This window comes from Cebus imitator, unplaced genomic scaffold (assembly GCF_001604975.1).
Source record: "Cebus imitator isolate Cc_AM_T3 unplaced genomic scaffold, Cebus_imitator-1.0 Scaffold201, whole genome shotgun sequence".
Taxonomy (NCBI): Eukaryota; Metazoa; Chordata; class Mammalia; order Primates; family Cebidae; genus Cebus; species Cebus imitator.
In genome coordinates, this window is record NW_016107516.1 from 41,246 (window position 1) to 61,525 (window position 20,280).

The following is a 20,280-nucleotide window of genomic DNA, read 5'->3' on the forward strand; positions in this document are numbered from 1 at the left end:
CAGCCTAGGAACTTCTGATGCTACCTCACTGTCCACAGCTGGTCGCATGACTACCTTAGTTGCAAGAGAGGCTGGGAAATTAAGTATTTTTAGCTAGGCACATTGTCTTCCTTAAAAGAAAAATCAAGACTACTAATGCTCCTAGGCTACAAACCTGTATAGCATGTTAAGGTACTGAATACTGCAGGTGATTATAACACAATGGGAAGTATTCGTGTATCTAAACATATCTACACATAGAAAAGGTACCGTAAAAGTACATTATAAAAGTCTTTAAAATGGTACACCTGTATAGGGCACTTACCATGAATGGAGTTTGCAGGACTGGAAGTTGCTATAAGTCAGTGAGTGAATGATGAGTAAATATGAAGGCCTAGGACATACATATGCATTAGTCCAAAGCATATTTAGAGATTTATAGAATATTTGAAAAAATATTCATATGGAATTTTCATTAAATGGAAAAATGATAAATGAAAGGCTTTTTAAGTATCAGTATACAAACCAGGAAATAGAATTATATCAAATATATTAAAAATAAATGTTCAATCATTGGATGAAAAGCTGATGGTGTACTTAACATGGATGTATCCAGCTATAATACTTGGACCACTGATCAATCTCAGCACAAAAAAGATGGCCCACCATTATGTGCTTCCAGATGGAATAAACACACCACTACCTATGAAATAGTCTTACAAAAACATTAAACCTGAACCTGCACAATCCTTTAGATTAGCACTATCCAACAGAAATATAATGCAAACCACATATATAATTTTAAGTTTTCTACTAGCCTTATTAAAAAAGTAAAAATGAATAAGTGAAACAATTTTAACATATTTCATTGAGTCCAACATGTTCAAAAATTACTGAGATTATGATGGAAGCATATAATCAACGTAAAAATTATTAGTATCTTACATCTTTTTGTATTACGTTTCAGAAATTTGTTGTATTTTTACATTATCAGCACATTACAATTGAGACTAGCTGCATTTCAAGCACTGAGTAGCCATAAGTATGCTGATTCAAACAAACAGAAAAAAAATTATGAGATGGTGGAGGAAATGTGAATACCGTCTGGATATTTGGTTATAATCAGAGCTTATTATTTGTTTTCAGTTATAACAGTACTGTGTTTAAGTTTTTAAAGAGAGCCCTTATCTTTTAGATGCATATTGAAATATTTATGAATGAGATTATATAACATCTAGGATTTGCATCAAAATAATCCAGTGGTGTCAGTATGGGGAGTGAATAAGAATGCAGAAAACACAAGATTGGCTATGAGCTGATTGGTTGAAACTAAACAAATCACACCAGCTTGCTGTTTAATGTTGCTGTTGAAGAATAGAGAGGGTCTTGTTCACTAAACCCCTGCAAATGAAATAATGGAATTAGGATTAACTGTTATTACTGGCAATCACTTCTGACCCAAGGGAAGGTTATAACAATGGCTCTCTTCTTCCAATCTTGAGGCTCTAGAATTCTAGAAAAGCAAGTTTTTATGGAAGAGTTGGTTCTCGGGCTGGAGCTTGAGGATGGGTAGGATGAGGATATGACCAACAGCAATTGGTTAGGGTCAGATTATGGCAGACCTAGAAATTCAGGCTGCCACCTTAGCCTTGGTCTGGATGGCACTGGGGAGTCATTGAGGGTTGTTAGCAAGGGAGCAGGACAAGAAGGAGGTGAGGGGCAGGATGGGTGGTCATCTTCCTTAAATCAGGCCTTAACTGCCTCCTCTGAGTCAGTCACCAAGTCCTGTTGATCCTCCTTGAAATGTCTTATACCCATCCTTTCTATGTATTACATCACTCATCCAAGGAGCAGGATTCCCAGCTGATTTGGCTGGAAGACAGGTGGAAGGAAGTTGAAGTGCAGAATTAGTCTGATGGGAGAAAGATAGTAAATTTGGTTTTGGACATGTTGGATTTGTGGTAACAGGTGAACGTTCAGGGGGAAAAAATATAAAATGAAACTGACTTTTTCAACATGACTGAACTTTCTACAAAAAAACAATGTGAAACTGGAGAGTCTAACCAAAATCAGATCAAGAGTAAGAAAGAAAAAACTGGACATACTTTGTGACTCTCTTGTCTTTTGAAGTGCAATTACTATGGGGGAACAGAGTATATTTGCAGTTGGTATTTTCAGCTAGCATTGTGGGGAACAATAAATAGAATTGTGATGGAAATGTTATTTGTCGAACTCAAAAATAAATGAGTAGAAAATGGAAAATGTGAGTAAACATTTTAGCATTGGGGGGTGTGGAAAACTCATATCTGTTATGTAATTTGGTTCTGTGAATGGATTTATGACCAAAATAAATGATTCTGCGAGAGCTTAAAGAAAATATTTTAACTATTTGGAAGGAAAAGAGCCTCAGAGGGGAGAACACATTCCCATCTGTCCATAAAAGTTAGAGGAGAATTTCACCAGACCACTGAGCATGCTAAGGTCAGTCTCGAAGGCTAATTTTGCCTAAATGTCTTCACCAAAGAATTCTGAAGATGCACCTCCTGTTTCTCATTTATCAGACTATCCCTCACCTCCCTTCCTTTTGGTTTCTCTCCCTTTGCTTTTATGTCCTCCTTCTTGTGCCTTTTTGATAGCAACTTTAAAGCAGTGGTTATGAAATGGTTATACAACTTTTCTTTGAGGCCGAAAGAGATGATTATGTGGTTTGGGAGGGAAAAGGAGAAGGACTGAATAAAAGGAAGTGACTCTAAGCTGTTAAGAAAGAGAAGACCGTTAATAGCAACATCTTGATGTTAAGAGACAAGCTGAAACCATCCAAGGCAGGCAGGGAACAAGGTGATAATAAGAGAAAATGTGTTTTGCAGACAAAGGAGCCGACGGCAGGGGAGAGCAGCTCAGGGAGAGAGGCGAACATTAGGAAGAGTGTGCAGTGAGGATGCACGAATCCCTCTGAATCACACTGGGAAGCAGGGGCCGTTTGAACTCCTTGGCAACTCCGACGGGGTCTCAAAGTAGATTGTGAGGAATGAGAACAAAAGGAAAGTTCACTCTGAGTTCCTCTCGTCAGAGCAAGGGAAATTGCTTTGAGGCCAGCACTAAAAGATGATAATGGTACCGAGTAACAGGAAAAGAAATCCAAAAACCCAAAAATGTGTCAGGTCACCGAGAGCTTGCCCAGCATAAAGTGACATAAAACCACCACGGACATTCACATAGGTTCTACCACATAGTGCTGTGCAAGTCACTTCTAACCAGCACTCAGGTGGCTAAAATAATGAAGAGAATGGCTCTGCTACTCTGAGAACATTCGTTCACTTGACAAACAGTAATTGAGATTTCACGGTGTTATCCGGGACTATTGCTATTAATGTTGGAAGGTGCAATAGGAGCCCTTATCTTATGCCCTGTATCAGCTGGTCCTGTAAGGCCAGAAGGAATCACTGGAAAGTGAATACTGGGAAATCGATGCTGACCCTAGAAGGGCACAGGCCTCACAGAAAATCGGTGGGGAGATTTAGGAGTGCCAAAAAACTAAGTAGAAAAAATCATGTACATGTTTAAATTTCTTGTTATGAACTGAAGGTTCGTGTCCCTACAAAATGTTTATGTTGAAATCCTAACCCCAATGTGATGGTATTCAGTGGGGCTTTCAGAAGCTAATTTAGGTCATGAGGGTGAAGTCCTTGTGAGTGGGATTCGTGCCCTTATAAAAGAGACTCCAGGGTGCTCCCTACCCTTCTTTCCACCGTGTGGAGATAGGAAAATGCAACAGCAGTCTGTGACCAGGGAGAGGGCCCCCACTAGAACCTGCCTATGCTGCCTCCCTCATCTTCCAGCCTCCAGAACTGTGAAAAATAAACTTATTTTGTTTTAAGCCACCCAGTCTATAGTATTTCGTTATAGCAGCTTGAACAAAGACACTCCCAAGAGGAAAGACACAGCCAACTGCTAGTCTTTCTTCTCTAGGCTTAAAATTTCTCATCCATTAGGGAAAATGTGGCACATATACACCATGGAATATTATGCAGCCATCAAAAACGATGAGTTTGGGTCCTTTGTAGGGACATGGATGAACCTGGAAACCATCATTCTCAGCAAACTGACAGAAGAGCAGAAGATCAAACACCGCATGTTCTCACTCATAGGCGGGTGTTGAACAATGAGAACACATGGACACAGGGAGGGGAGCACTACACACTGGGGTCAGTTGGGGGGAAATAGGGGAGGGACGGTGGGGGGTGGGGAGCTGGGGAGAGATAGCAAGGGGAGAAATGCCAGATGTAGGTGATAGGGAGGAAGGCAGCAAATCACACTGCCACGTGTGTACCTATGCAACAATTTTGCATGTTCTTCACATGTACCCCAAAACCTAAAATGCAATAAAATAAATAAATGGAGAAAAAAAAAATTCTCATCCATAAAATAGGCTGAATAAGATTCTGCATACCTTCCCTTTTGGCAGATTTAGAACGGTTCTAGGAGTTATCCCGGGTTCCTGCAATGGAGATGGGAAAACATGGGATCTCCTAATGTGGGAATCTGTAAACAGCTGCAGGAACGAGAAACTACAGGTATATTTTCTGTATATTGCGATCAGTTGTTGAGAAATTTTTTAATGCTAAAGATGCCATAGCCCTTCTTCCAGATTTTAAGCCAGAGGTTGCAAACTAGACACCCCTAAGTTTTGTTTGGCTAGCAGAATATTGTTTAAAAATTAACCCAGCATTTAATAATTGTGAAATTTCACCTGAAAACCCAGATTTTTGGCTTTTCCTGAAAGACTGAAATATCTGGCAGCACTGGGGCCACAGCAGCAATTAGCTGGGTGGGTAGCAGCTGTTCCGTTTAGAAGGGCACCTGTTCTCTAGTTTGATCATCTCTGCCCCTTACATCAGGGGTGGGGATGGCTCACTTGGCCAGCACTTTTGAGAATAAAAGCTGGGGCGGAGGGCAGGGTGCTATATATTTACACCTAAACAGGAGGCATGAAGCAGGATTTTCGGGAGGAACGAGTGCATGATTATGCTAATTCACATCGCTTACACTGGGCTTGTTTCATTCTTCTTTGCCCACTGTTATTTGGGTTTTGTGCTCACAAATCAGGGAGCCTCATGAGGAAGCAAGGAAAGAAAAGGTGTGAAATTAGTAAGAGACACAAAGGTGGAAAAGAAAGTGGAGAAAAAGGATATTAAAATGAATGCCAATCATACCGAACTTTAAGGTAAAGGCCGAGTCTTGCTGGTGGCTGGCTCGGCATGGGAAGTTTGACCTTCCAGGCTCCCTGCCCTACACAACACTGTCAGTTTTAATAAGCTGTAATCCCATAGTTACAAGCAAGACTAATCAAACTGCAGAGCACAGCCTGTTCTTAATCAGGAAGGCAGAGGGTAATCATTTAACTCTGTGGTTTCTCACTGAGCTCCAAGCTGCCTCTACAGAAAAAACACCCTAGAGAAGAGAGTTGCTTTCCACTCTAGTCTTGACCCTTTGATGGTCTTTGTTTGAAATTTTTATTAAAATCCTTTGATTACACAAATATTTGGTTTAAAAAATGTTTTAGAAGAACATTTTCCCTTTACTTTTGTTCCAAGGAGTAACAAGATATGCCTCCCGTGAAATATGTAAGAAACCTCAGACTCCAATAGATTACCTAAGTCCACTTGAACTAATCACAGTACCCAAACATTTCAGCACTGTTCAGGGTGTGGTTACAGTCCCAAACTGGGAAGGGCGGGCTACTCAACCCTCTTAAAAACTCAGTTCTTCAAGAGTTGGCTTCAGCTTTTCCAGTAGGGAATAGCTAACACTAGCACATGTAGCCCATAGAACAATAGCAACACCTCACAGCCATGCTCTAAGGGCCAATAGTTATACACGAAAAGCATTTACCAAGATGCCAAGAGCACATTTAAAATGCTCTGCAGATTGTGGTTCTTATTTTTCTTATGTGCTAGCATGGCCTTAAGACTTGTAATTATATAAAGAGATAAGTGATATGGCTTGGATGATTGTTCCCTTCAAATCTCATGTTGAAACGTAATCCCCAATGTTGAAAGTGGGGCCTCATGGGAGGTATTTGGGTGCATCCTTCATGAGTAGCTTAACATCATCCCCTTGGTGATGAGTGAGTTCTCTCTCAGTTCACATGAGAGCTGGTTGTTTGAGTCTGGGACCTCCCCATTCTCTCACCATGTGACACACCGGCTTCCCCTTTGCCTTCCACAATTGTAAGCTTCCTGAGGCCCTCACCAGGAGCAGATGTGGTGCCATGTTTCCCGTACAGCCGGTAGAACATAAACCTATTTGCCTTGTAAATTACCCAGCCTCAGGTCTTTCTTTATAGAAACACAAGAGCAGACTAATACAGAGAGATAAGGGAATCTTCATAATGTATAATTGAATATCTCCTTTTCGGATTTCACATTTATCATGGAAGCTCTCAGAACAATGAATACAGATAAATACATTTTTTTTCTTCCAATGAGAAATCTCTAGAACATTTCTGGTAGTAAGGAAATTTAATATTTTGTTTAATAGACCCACTATATTTACAGAAAGCCAAACACAGTAAAAATTTTAAATTAAAAATGTTTCATTGGCTATTGCCTTTAATAGATTTACTACAGTAAAGGAAAGGAATTTTTTTTTCAAATGTGCTAAGAAAAAGACCCAGGAAACTGAGCAATATTGGACACAGTTTTCAGTGTTTTGGACATAAACTCATGAATTTCATATGGATTACAGAATATTTACCAATACTCCCCTAACAATGCATTTAGCATTGAACAAAAATATGAACATTATGAACAGGTCCAATCCAGCATGTTTCAAAACAATCAGATCCTTGGAAAACTGTTTTCCATAAGTAACCCTTGCCATTCATGGAGAAGCTATGAGGCTGTCCAAGAATTTATTCATGGACATTCCCATACTACTAAAATCATATAAATGGGTAACGTAGTTTGGATATTTGTCCCCGTCCAAATCTTATGACGAAATGTAATCCCCAATGCTGAAGGTGGGGCCTAGTGGGAGGTATTCGGAGCATGAAGGTGGACCCCTCAAGAATGGCGTGGGCCATCCCCTTGCTGCTGAGTTCTTGCTCTGAGTCTTGTTCCTGCTTTTGTCATGTGATGTGCCTGCTCCCTCTTCACCTTCTGCCATGATTGTTAAGCTTCCTGAGGCCTCCCCAGAAACCAAGCAGATGCCAGTACCATGCTTCCTGTAAAGCCTGCAGAGCCGTGAGCCAATGAAACCTCTTTTCTTTACAAATTACCCAGTCTCAGGTGTTTCTTTATAGCAATCCAAGGATAGCCTAATATAATGGGCTCCCAACACATAAAGCATACAGCAGCCACCAAATAATTAGAAACACTATTAAGTAATGCCCACTAAATGTTGAACAAAGAGCAAAATATAGCATAGAAATATAAAACAAGTGCACACTTCTTACCCCTACAAAAAAAAAGGGGGCATCTTTTTGGTTTTGTTATTGCTGTTTGTCTAAAAACTATGGTGTGTGCATGGGGGTATATGTGTATGCCTTATAGAAAACTTGAAAAATATAGAGGTAATTTAGAAAGAATCACCTTCCCCTACCAGCCTCAGGATCTCCTGATACCAATTCAACAACCATTATAAAACCCACAGGCAAAACCTGTCTTTAGGCTCTCAAACATCTCTACTGTTACCTGTCTCCCAGGATGACAATTATGGCTATTATGTCTATGACTCTCATCTAAAACATTTTGTTCTTCAAATTTTAGAGCTAAACAGTATCTTAAAAGTTCATTCATTCCTATCTATTATGCCTGTCCCTATTTATTCAGCAGGAAACAGGCATTCAGAAGTTAAGTGAATTGCCCAGGAGTCAGATCTGAGCAGGATGGAAACTAATCCTCTCACCGTTAGGCCAGGCAGGGCTCTGTCCAAGTGAACACATTGAGAATGAATCTTCACAAGAGATGGGGCTTCTGTTACTGCGTGGTTAGACTATTAATGAGCCTGGAAGGCAGACCACAATGGATCTGTACAACCAGATGAAAGCAGCTGGGCAAACTTTTGCCTAATAGGCAATTGTACTGGCTCTAAAAAGAAGTTGCAAATAGGCCAAGTGGTCAAATGGACTGTGACCTGGGACAGATAATCACAGGAGCAATGTTCAAGCCCCACATTCTCAGGATATCTGAGCTAGTTAAGTCACAAGGGCCATTTCTGATTGGCCGCACTGCCAGGGCAGGGTGGAAGATGAAAGTATCCACAACAGTCTCCTTAGAGTAAGAGGATGAACTAAAGGAAACCCTCAAACCAGCCAGATTTCTTCTCCAATCAACAGGTATATGTCCAGAGGTCATGCGTCTCTCAGTCATTTCCCCTTAAGCCTCAATCCAATTCATTGGTCCCTCAGAATCTCATCATTCCCACTTCAAGGTTGTGTCCTCACAGCTGAAGCTTTTTTCTTTGACTAAATGAATCTCTATCAACTAAAAGGATTAGTCTAGAAGTTTTAAAGGTCACGTTTCAATTCTCTCTGATCAATCCAGGTCATTTAAGTCTTTGGCTTTTTTTGTTTTGTTTTTTTGAGATGGAGATTTGCTCGTCACCCAGGCTGGAGTGCAATGGCACGATCTCCGCTCACTGCACCGCCGCCTCCTGGGTTCAAGTGATTCTCCTGCCTCAGCCTCCCAAGTAGGTGGGATTACAGGCATGTACCACCATGCCCGGCTAATTTTGTATTTCTAGTAGAGAGAGGGTTTCTCCATGTTGCCCAGGCTGGTTTCAAACTCCTGACTGCAGGTGATCCACCCGCCTTGGCCTCCCAAAGTGCTGGGATTGCAGGCGTAAGCCACCGCATCTGGTCTTCATTTAAGTCTTTAGAAGAAATCTCTTCACCCTTATGCGGGCAGTTTGGTACAAATATTCTTTATTTTAGCAGACCCTATGTCTGAATATAAATAAAGTTCAGATTATTTCTTCTTCATGTCTTCCCATGTTACAATAGTGGGACAGGCTCAGTGTGAAGGGTGAGACTCGTATTTGCAAGATCTCAAGATGCTTGCCTGTGGATGAGCTCTTTCAGCTGTGCCAGTTTGTCACTTTTTAGTGCTTCCCGGATGGAATGGAAAAATCCAAAGTAGTGTTCAAAGTTGTGCATCATAAGCAGGACTCCGGCCAGCAGCTCATTGGTTACCAGCAGATGGTGGATGTACGCCCGAGTGTGATTCTTACAGCAGTAACAGGAGCATCCTCTCACCAGCGGGTTAAAGTCCTCCTGGTATCTAAGAAAGAAGTCACAGTGACATTCCAAAAAGTATGGAATATATGAAATCCACAACTTCAGCCATCCATTCTACTGGTGGTTACCAGTGGTTAATAACATCACTGGCAAATGTTCCGTGCTGTGCACTTGCTTAAAATGGCAATATGGTTAAAAGTTAACAAAGAGCCAGGCGCGGTGGCTCACGCCTGTAATACCAGCACTTTGGGAGGCTGAAGCGAGCAGATAACAAGGTCAGGAGTTCAAGACAGGCCTGGCCAACATAGTGAAACCCTGTCTCTACTAAAAATACAAAAACTAGCCGGGCATGGTGGTGCGCACCTGTAGTCCCAGCTACTTGGGAGGCTGAGGCAGGAGAATCGCTTAAACCCAGGAAGTGGAGGCTGCAGTGAGCTGAAATCATGCCATTGCACTCTGGCCTGGGAAACAGAGCGAGACTCTGTCTCAAAAAAAAAAAAAAAAAAAAAAAAAAAAAAAAAAAAAAAAAAAAAAAAAAAAAAAAAAAAAAGCTAACCAAGAACACAATGAGTCAGGGAGACGCTGGAATTTTTCTCTGACAGATGCAAACTCCAAGTTTGAGGTTACAAAGGAGCATCAGAATAAATTCATGTGGTCACTCACTCATTTTGAGTATTGCTAATCACATTGTAAAGGCACATGTTTAGGAAACACTTCTTAAAGTTTGACATTTAGGAGAGAAATGAGTGACACTTCTTTCCCACTTACCACCAGAATTATTATCAAAAGACATGGGAGACATTCTACTTAACACAGCTTTTTGCAGTCTACCAAACACTTTCACATACGCTGTCTCATTTAACCTTCGCATTCACTCTTGGAGATAACCATTTTTACTGACATTCTACCAACGAAGATTACTATGGGGGTTGACAGGGAGGGCCCTGGAGCTACCCTGCATGAATTTGATTCCTGGCTTCACAACTCACTTGGGCAAGTCACTTAATGACTCTCTGACTTGTTTCTCATGCATGAACCAAAGGTAATAATAGTGCCTATCTCTGACAACCGTTACAAAGATTAAATGAATTAGCATAGTAAAAGGGCTTGAACACTGCTGGGCAAATACTAAGCACTGCATAGGTGTTAACTCGCAACCTCCCACCTCTGCCTCCCACCACGCCCAAATAATTTTCTGTATTAGAGACAGGGTCTTGCTATGTTGTTCAGGCTGGTGTTGAACTCCTGGGCTCAAGTGATCCTCCATCTTTAGCCTCCCAAAGTGCTGGGATTACAGATGTGAGCTACCATGCCTGGCCAGGTGTTACCTTAAACAACTATTAAAAACAAGTGAATTGAGGTCAGGAGTTCAAGACCAGCTTGGCCAATATGGTGAAATCCGGTCTCTATCAGAAATAGAAAAATGAGCCAGGCATGGTGGTGTGTGCCTGTAATCCCAGCTACTTGGGAGGCTGAGGCAGGAGAATCGCTTAAACCCAGGAAGTGGAGGCTGCAGTGAGCTGAAATCATGCCATTGCACTCTGGCCTGGGAAACAGAGCGAGACTCTGTCTCAAAAAAAAAAAAAAAAAAATAGTAAATTGACCAGGCCAAAGTCACCCAGTCAAGAGCAGGGCTAGAATGTGTCTACAAACCTCAAAAGCTTAAAGTCTGCTACTGATAATAAAGTACAATTTCCAACTAAATCTATAACATAAACGGAAATTTAGTAGTAACAATTTATAGTAATCTAACATTTAAAAAACATACATCATTTGAGAGTCAGTGGATAACAGAAAAAAAAAGGATAAAAGAAAAGAAAAACAAAACAAATCTATCTCTGTGGCTATTTTTTAAGAAGTGAAATGTGGTAGACATCACCATTTCTGATCTACAATTAAAGGAGTCCCAACAGAATATAGGTAAGATCTAGGATTTTCACATTGTTTCATAAACTCTCAAGTCTGTACTATCACTAGAGAGACATAAATAAGTCACAAGCCATAGGATTTCCCTTTACATAAGACAAAAAAATTCAACCCAGCACTAAAGTGAGTGCATAGGCTCAAAGGAAAATCACTCACTGGTTCACTGATGATTATCACTTTTGGCCAAATACAAAAATTACAATATATAGGATCAGCATGCCTAATCTGAAAATCTAAAATGTGAAATGCTCCCAAATTCAGAACTTTTTGAGCACTAACATGATGCTCAAAGGAACTGCTCATTGGAGCATTGCAGATTTCGAATGAGGGATGCTCAGCCAGGTTAAGTGTAATGTAAATGTTCTAAAATACAACAACAAAAAAGAAAAGAAATCTGAAACACTTCTGGTTCCAAGCATTTTGAAGAAAGGATATTCAATTCAATCTGTATCTTAATTTGCTCTTTGTAGAGATAAATATTTTATTTAAGATTTATAACCTGTATCTAACAAAGATGACTTAAGCACTCTACAATTTAAAACTTTGTTGTGTTTTATCTTGAAATCCTTATTATGCTCTAAAGGAATAAAAGATACCAAACAATGGATTTGGTCTAATCTTTCTGTCAGCTTTTCTAAGGCAATTATTACCTGGCTCTAGTTTGCTGAGACAAAGCATATAGATTCAACTGCAGGAAAAAAAAAAAAAAAGTTTTTTTGAAACTGAATTTGAGAAGGCCTAAATAATACCCAACTATTAATATTTTATGAAGTCATAAACTGAGAATAGTCCCATAAACTTTTAAAGCAGACTAAAATTCAGAAATCAGAAAGCAAAATCCAAACTTTTAAAAATTTCTTACTTTTTTTCCTTCAGATTAATTTCAAATGATGTTATTTCTTGGTTGCAACCTGTTGTTTCAATTTTCTTCATGTGATCCACACATTTTATTTCTTCTTGTGTTCCATTTTGTTGTAATACTGAAGGACAAACCAATAAAAAGCCTTGAATGATGATCAGATAAGAAGTGGCCATTAGGAACATTTTACTTTTGTTATTATTTTATGATCTTTGACTCTGTAATTCTGCTTCTGAGAATTTATCCTAAGGAAATCACACAAGAAAAGGAAAACAGCAATATGCTCCAAGATGGTCAGTGACCTCTTAACTACAACACTGAAACAATTTGGAGATTCAATAATATCTAAGCACATTATGGTTACAAGTACATAACATACAATCTTACCATCAAGAAATGATTTAAAAAACAGTTGGTGGTCAGACATGGTGGCTCATGCCCGTAATCCCAACACTTTGGAAGGCTGAAGTGGGAGGATCATTTGAGGCCAGAAGTTCAAGACCAGCCTGGGCAACATAACAAGACCCATCTCTATTTAATAGTAAACAAATAAATAAACTAACAAAAATTAACCGTTGTTTGTGTGTGGGTGTGTATGGTGGGGTTATCACTATCCCTTATTACAATGTACATGCAAAGAAACTGGGCTTTGAACTACCTATATTCCAAATAGTTTGAAGCAGAACACAGTTTTAATGTATGTATTCTATATGGAGCCTCTGGCCCTCTGGGGAACCCAGATTATCCAGAATTAAATGGCAACCTGAATTATTCCCTTCAACCCTCTGCTTTAAGAAGAAACATTCCTTGCACTGCAAAAGAAACACCAGCTACTCTAAAAAAAGGCAACTGCCTGAAATAGGGATAAGTAGTTAAGGGGTATTTTGGGAAGAAATGATAAAAAATCTCAGTGTTGGTCCTAGGAGAAGGACAGGTGGTCTTAGGAGGGTAATTTTATCAAGGTCAAAGGAATAAGGGAAGCGACCTGAGCACTGGACACAGAGATGTTATAATTTCGTTCCCATACATTTGCATACTGATGTGGGAAACCATAAGAAAGCCCTCAGCTGGCTGCAGTGGCTCATTCCTGTAATGCCAGCACTTTGGGAGGTTAAGAGAGAAGGATCACCTGAGGTCAGGAGTTCAAGACCTGCCTGAACAACGCAGCAAGATCCCGTCTCTACAAAAAATTTAAAAATTAGCCAAGCATGGTGGCATGCACTTGTAGTCCCAGCTACTTAGGAGGCTAAGGTGGAAGGATCGCTTGTGCCCATTAAAGTTAAACAAATTAACTTTTACCAAGCAGTTCAAAGGTTTTCTTATGATTTTCATCACATTTCACTCTGAATGTTCTTTTATCAGGAGTTCAAGGCTGCAGTGGGCCATGATCACACCACTGCACTCCAGCCTGGGCAGCAGAGTGAGACCCTATTTCTGAAAAAAAACAATTTTTTTAAGCCCTGACATTTTGGAAAACTTGTCATTTGAAAGAATTGCTGCCAAATAATTTCTCTGGAATTCTTACTACATAACTGGCAAAGGACTTTAATTTACTACACACACATATGCAATAATACTTTGTTTAAATGTTCACGCTATTTCCTTTTTCCTAATCATGAAGAAATTTGGCTTTCTGTGGCCAAAAATGACCTTGTTCATTACAGAGAACTCAAATCAGGTTCTTTTTAGAGCTTTGCATATTCCTGGTATTGAATGACTAACAGTTACCTCTGTTCTGGTGGAAATAATTCAGTTTTTAAATGAAGACATGAAAATTTATAGTGTTAATTGTATACCTATCCATATACATTATGTTTTGGTCTGTCTAAAAGGACAGTAAAATCGACCTCCTATATATTTAAGAATTTGATCGACTTTATTTATTTTGTTTCCAGGAGTAATTCCATCTAGAGTAATGGTTAAGTTGCTTTCTAAAAGTACAACAATATGAATAAAATTTTAGTTACCTGTGAGGAATAAAATGAACCCTTAAGGAAGTTTCTGGTCCTATTCAAATTTAAGGTTGATGTGGTTAAGGAAGAATTCCAAGGATAGCAGTAAAAGGAAAAGGAAAGGCCATTTCTGAAGGCCATAGGGAAGAGTGGGCAGGTGACACTCTCCTGAAAACATACTTCAAGGAACTCCAGCCCAAAGTCTGTATCCCAGCTCCTTTTCTACCACCAGTTAAGTGTTAGAATCTGAAACTGACTTTCTTGACTTCTAAATAACTAAACAATAAAATAAAATGGTAGTCCTTCAAAGCGACATTAGCAGAGGAAGACAGCTGTCAAAGCTGGGTGTATTAAAAAAACAAACAAACAAAAAACCAAAATGCAAGAAGTAACACTAGGATCAGAGGATCATGAGTCTCCCTGTATTTTAATAGCATAGGGTTTGCAAAGAAAAGACAAAAACTCTTTTGCGAGAAAACAAATTAACTTTTACCAAGCACTTCAAAGGTTTTCTTACGATTTTCATCACAATTCACTCTGAATGTTCTTTTTTCAGGCTGTTAACAGAAGAGGTTTTGTTTTTCCTGGTTTTGTTCAATATAAAATCACATCCTAATATTGATGAGCTACATGTATAGTATTAAGTATCTAGCTTTGTGTGCCAACATGCCAGAGCACACAGATAAGAAACAAAGGTGAAGTTTTGTAAAAGCCTGGCTTTATATATACATATTTCTGTCTTGTGACTCAAGCCAAAAATTAATAGGAAATGGAAGAAACTTAAGGATAAGAAATTAACTTCAAAAGACTTACATGTCTCTTCAGGATTCGGCTGGTAATCAAAGCTGAAAGTTAGGGCACAGCCCCGCTCTGTTACTTGATAAGGGAAAAAACTCTCAAATAAGTCCACTCCTCTTTCAATACACTCGAGCACCTCATCTGGTCGACTAATACCAGATATGAGCCTGTAAGAGTAACAGTAAGAAGAGTGACATGAGGATAATGCAAGGAAGGAAATCAGAAAGTCCTTTTTTTTTTTTTAAATTATACTGTAAGTTCTGGGGTCCATGTGCAGAATGTGCAGGTTTGTTACATAGGTATACATGTGCTATAGTGGTTTGCTGCATCCATCACCCTGTCATCTATATTAGGTATTTATCCTAATGTTAGCCCTCCCCAAACCCCCCAGCCCCTGCTAGCCCCTCCTTTAACCCCCCACTCCCTGACGGGCCCCAGTGTGTAATGTTCCCTCCCTGTGTCCATGTGTTCTCATTGTTCAACACCCACTTATGAGTGAGAACATGCGGTGTTTGATTTTCTGTTCTTGTGTCAATTTGCTGAGAATGATGGTTTCCGGCTTCATCCATGTCCCTGCAAAGGACATAAACTCATCCTCTTTTATGGCTACGGAGTATTTCATGGCATATATGTGCTGCATTTTCTTTATCCAGTCTATCATTGATGGGCATTTGGGTTGCTTCCAAGACTTTGCTATTGTAAACAGTGCCGCAATAAACATACGTGTGTATGTGTCTTTATAATTGAAAGTCCTTTTAATGAACAAGGTACTTAAAAAAAAAAATGAAAAACACCAGTCATGGTTAGAGTGTCAGGCAGTGGACAGCAAGGTGTAGTAAAAAGAACATAGGGCTTTGAAGTCAGAGAGACGGGGGCCTGAACCCTAGCTCTGTCACTTCAGAATGATTACTTAACTTCTCTGAGTTTTAGTTTTCTATCTTAAAAACAAAAGCAATAATATATACCCCCACAGAATTATTGCGAGGATTAATGAGATATTTATTTGAAAAAGCATATAATATATTTCTTTTTTTTTTTTTTTTTTTTTTGAGAGAGAGTCTCACTCTTGTTGTCCAGGCTGGAGTGTAATGATGCAATTTTGGCTCACTGCAACCCTCACCTACTGGGCTCAAGCAATTAAGCAATTCTCCCACCTCAGCCTCCCTAGTAGCTGGAATTACAGGCACCTGCCACCAAGCCCAACTAATTTTTGTATTTTTAGTAAAGACAGGGTTTCACCATGTTGGCCAGGCTGGTCTTGAACTCCTGACCTCAGGTGATCTGCCTGCCTTGGCCTCCCAAAGTGCCGGGATTATGGGCGAGAACCACCATGCCCAGCCGATAGTATAGTTTCTGATCCCAGAGAGAAGCTCAATAAAGGTTAGTTTCCTTTCAACTCTTATCCTTTCTGAACAGCCTCCCTGGTCATAAACTAAACTTTATAGTCTATCTTCTATACACTATATAGATTTTTTAGGAGTGCAAAGCTGTGTGCTTTATTTCTTGCTAAAATATTTTGCTTGTTTGAACTGTATTTTGCCTATAATAACTTTTCATAATTGGTGCAATAAAGACATTTTAATCTACTATATCCTTTATAAGTTAATTTACAAAGCAACTCTTGCTGTCAGGATTTCACCTCTTGCCATAGGATCTAAGAATCCTGCTGGCTTTCTTTATATTTTCTCCATTAATAAAATATCTGCACTGTGGAATGAGATGGTGTTTTCCAAGGTACATGTTGAGCATCCTTAATCTGAAAATCTGAAATCCAAAATGCTCCAAAATCCGAAACTTTTTGAGCACCAACATGACACTGAAAGGAAATGCTCACTGGAGAATTTTGGATTTTGGACTTTCAAATTAGGGATGCCCAACCAGTATGTACCCTGCAAATATTCCAAGATCCGAAAAAATCCAAAATCTCAAGGACTTCTGGTCTCTAGTATTTTGGATAAAGAATACTCAACCTGTAATAGGTAAGACATTCTGAGAACATTAATGGCACCGAGCCAGGTTTTGCCACTCCATGAAAACAGATGTGCAGATGCACTAGATCAGGGTTGGCTGGCTGCTGCTCTTTTTTATGTTTGTTTTTATACCTATAGCCCCTTGCTACGAACTGGCACAGAAAAGGAAAAAAAAAAAAAAAAAAGGCTCCTGTAATATTAAATAAGCAGAACTCTTAACTATATGCTGGTTTTCCTGACTACAGTTTCTTTCAAGTAAAGTAATGTTTAGAACTCCTATCCAACTGAAGCTGGCATTTCTACACACTTATAGAAAGAAAAACTATCCCAGCTTTCAAATTCGGTAACAGACATCTGTGAGCACTTAACATGCACACGTTCAGAAAATGACTAGAAATACTAGTGCTGATTACTAGAAATACTAGAAATACTAGAAATACTAGAAATACTAATACTGGTTCTGTGCACCAGAGTGAAACAAAGTATAGGAAAGCAAGCAATGAACACAAAAGAACTAGGTTAAAATTGGGAGGCAAAGGCTGGCTGGGGTGATGAAAATACCTTGTTCTGGGTGGTGTTTACACAAATGTAGACAAGTGAAAATTAATTGAGCTGTACGTAAGATTCATTTGCTTTCCTCTAAGTTGTACCTGGATCTTTAAAAAAGTAGTAAACTTATGTATATCATATACTATCCAACAGCTCTAGAGGAGTGTAAAGCAGCACCCACAACCAAACTTCTTAATATACATGCAGGGAAAAAGAATGAATATTCACATTAAGTAAGATTTAAAAAACATTAAAAAATGGCTGGGCATGGTGGCTCATGCCTGTAATCCCAGCACTTCAGGAGGCCGAGATGGGTGGATCATGAGGTCAGGAGTTTGAGACCAGCCTGGCCAATATGGTGAAACCCTGTCTCTATTAAAAATACAAAAAAACAAGCAGGACATGTAGTCCCAGCTACTAGGGAGGCTGAGGCAAGAGAATCACTTGAACCCAGGAGGCAAAGATTGCAGTGAGCTGAGATTGCACCACTAAACTCCAGCCTGGACAATAGAGGTAGACTCCATCTCAGGAAAAAAAAAAAGCCATCAAAAAATGTAGGTAGCCTAATACAACATCAACTGCATTCAGAAACTCAGAATTTGTAGCCTTGAATCTTGCAGATCGTCTTTTCTTACCAGCACAAGGTGAATCCTGGAGTTTATGGAAATCTAAGAACCAATCCTACTACTGTTGTCAGTCCCCTCAATTTCAAAAGCTGACACCACTCACTACCAGCCTCAAATCTAAGAGCTTCTTAAGCTCTTGTTGGTGAAGCTCATCTTCATCCCACTAGTCATCCCTGATCCGTCCTCAACTTTCCTCAATTTAAACCAGAGTTCCATATGACTTTATACTTGGTCTCCAGGTACCACGTTATAATGAAGAGACAACAATATTTGTGATTGGCACAAGAATGAAGGGAAACAGTATAATACTTGCTCTCACTTATGAGGATCAAATAACATAATTCACATGGCAATTATGCTCTACTCTTACATTCTGAAATCAAGGCCAGGACAGCCTTGATGGAAACTCTCGAGCCTTGGTGCCTCAGCAGACCCAGCCCAGAAAGGACATAATCAAAACATCAAAGGCATGCACAGACACTATGTAATATACAATACACCAGCACTCCTGCCCTGCATCCCATGAGGCTGGCCGGTGTCCTAACTGAACACTAGCCTTGGTTTGTCCTCTGGCAGCTCTGCAGTGACTGATGACAGCAAGCGTAGTCTAGTCTCCAGGGTTGTTGGATTTCCTTGAAAACCGTCCAGAAGGAAGCCACCTACGGGCCGCTTGGCTGTCTCTCGTGCTGACCTCAGCCTCTCTTCCATCACATCTCCACCTTCAATCACGCCAATGATCACACTCTTCTGAAGGACCTGGGGTAAGAAAGGATGACATGCTTTTAACCATTTTTAGTAACAGAGACCTTTGTTTAAATGAATTTTTCATGGAAGTCCAATATAGAAAAGAAGCCTCAGTGAACCTGCTGCAGCTGGAGCATTAAGGAGGATGATGCTCCCTTTTCCCCAAGAACCTTTAGGGCTCCGAGGAACATACTTTGAAAAACATCCTTACCAATCAAGTAAGAAAAGATTGAGGAAAATGAGGCATGCAACATATGTAGTCTTGTCCTGGCTTAGATTAAATTAAATCAGGTGCAGTGGCTCAGGCCTGTAATCCCAGCACTTTGGGAGGCCAGTGCAGGAGGATCGCTTGAGCCCAGAATTTCAAGACCAGCCTGGGCAACATAGTGAGACCTTGTCTCTACAAAACAAACAAACAAACAAACAAAAACAGCCAGGCACAGTGGCTCATGCCTGTAATCCCAGTACTTTGGGAGGCTGAGGCGGGTGGATCACTTGAGGTTGGGAGTTCAAGACCAGCATGACCAACATGAATAAACCTCATCTCTACTAAAAATACAAAATTAGCCAAGTGTGGTACAGTATGCCTGTAAGCCCAGCTACTTGGGAGGCTGAGGCAAGAGAATCACTTGAACCCGGGAGGTGGAGGTTGCAGTGAGCTGAGATCGCACCATTGCACTCCAGCCTGGGCAACAAGAGTGAAAATCTGTCTTAAAAAAATTAAATTAAATTAAATTAAAATTTTAAAAAAAACAAAATTAGCTGGGCATGGTGGCTTGTGCCTATAGTCCCAGCTATTTGGGAGGCTGAGGTGGGAGGGGACTTAAGCCTGGGAGGCGAAGGTTGCAGTAAGCTTAAACTGTGCCACTGCACTCCATCTGGGTTAACAGAGACCCTGTTTCAAGAAAAAAAATTACATAAATAAATAACATGTACACTAAGCAGGTACAAGAGGAAAAGGACAAAGGAAGAGTTTCAAATTGTGTAATGACTACCTAGGCCTGCTTTAGACTACCTCCAAGCCTCTTAGCTAGAGATAACTTTAGGAACATAGAAACTGTTGAGACAACTGTCTACTCACAAACCAACAAAATAAAGACCACAACCACATACCATCCTCAAAAACAAATTCAATGGGCCTAATATCTAAACATAAAAAATATAGTTATACAAGTTTTAGAAGAATATATTGAATATTTTTACAATCTTGGGGTAAGAAAGGCCTTCCTAAACAAGCTAAAGCTTACAGGAAAAGGTTGACAAGTTTGAGCACAAAAACTTGCCAGGCATGCTGGCTCATGTCTATAACCCTAGCACTTTGGGTGGCTGAGGCGGGTGGATGACTTGTAGTCAGGAGTTCGACACAAGCTTGGTCAACATGGCGAAACCCCATCTCTACTAAAAATACGAAAATTAGCTGGGTGTGGTGGCATGTGCCTGTAGTCCCAGCTGCTTGGGAGGCTGAGGGGGGAGAATCGCTTGAGCCCAGGAACCCAGGAGGAGAAGGTTGCACTGATCTGATATTGCGCCACTGCACTTCAGCCTGGATGACAGGACAAGGTTCTGTCTCAAAAACAAACAAACAAACAAACAAAGAAACAACCGCCCCCCCCCAAAAAAAAACCGATAAAACTTCTCT

At 40.0% G+C, this 20,280-nt stretch overlaps 1 protein-coding gene across 3 annotated transcripts in view; it reads right to left on the reverse strand.

Annotated features, from left to right (window-relative positions):
* Nucleotides 1-8,885: 8,885 nt before the first annotated feature.
* QTRT2 (queuine tRNA-ribosyltransferase accessory subunit 2) overlaps nt 8,886-20,280 on the reverse strand; it is a 31,619-nt gene continuing 20,224 nt past the window's right edge. For all 3 annotated transcript variants that reach the window (XM_037745436.1, XM_017547724.2, XM_017547723.2), the window contains 4 exons: nt 18,454-18,653; nt 14,768-14,919; nt 12,006-12,123; nt 8,886-9,260 (listed from right to left, as the gene is read on the reverse strand). In XM_037745436.1, coding sequence (XP_037601364.1) covers nt 9,029-9,260; nt 12,006-12,123; nt 14,768-14,919; nt 18,454-18,653 — 702 coding nt within the window. In that variant the 3' untranslated portion in view covers nt 8,886-9,028. The remainder of the gene's footprint in view (nt 9,261-12,005; nt 12,124-14,767; nt 14,920-18,453; nt 18,654-20,280) is intronic.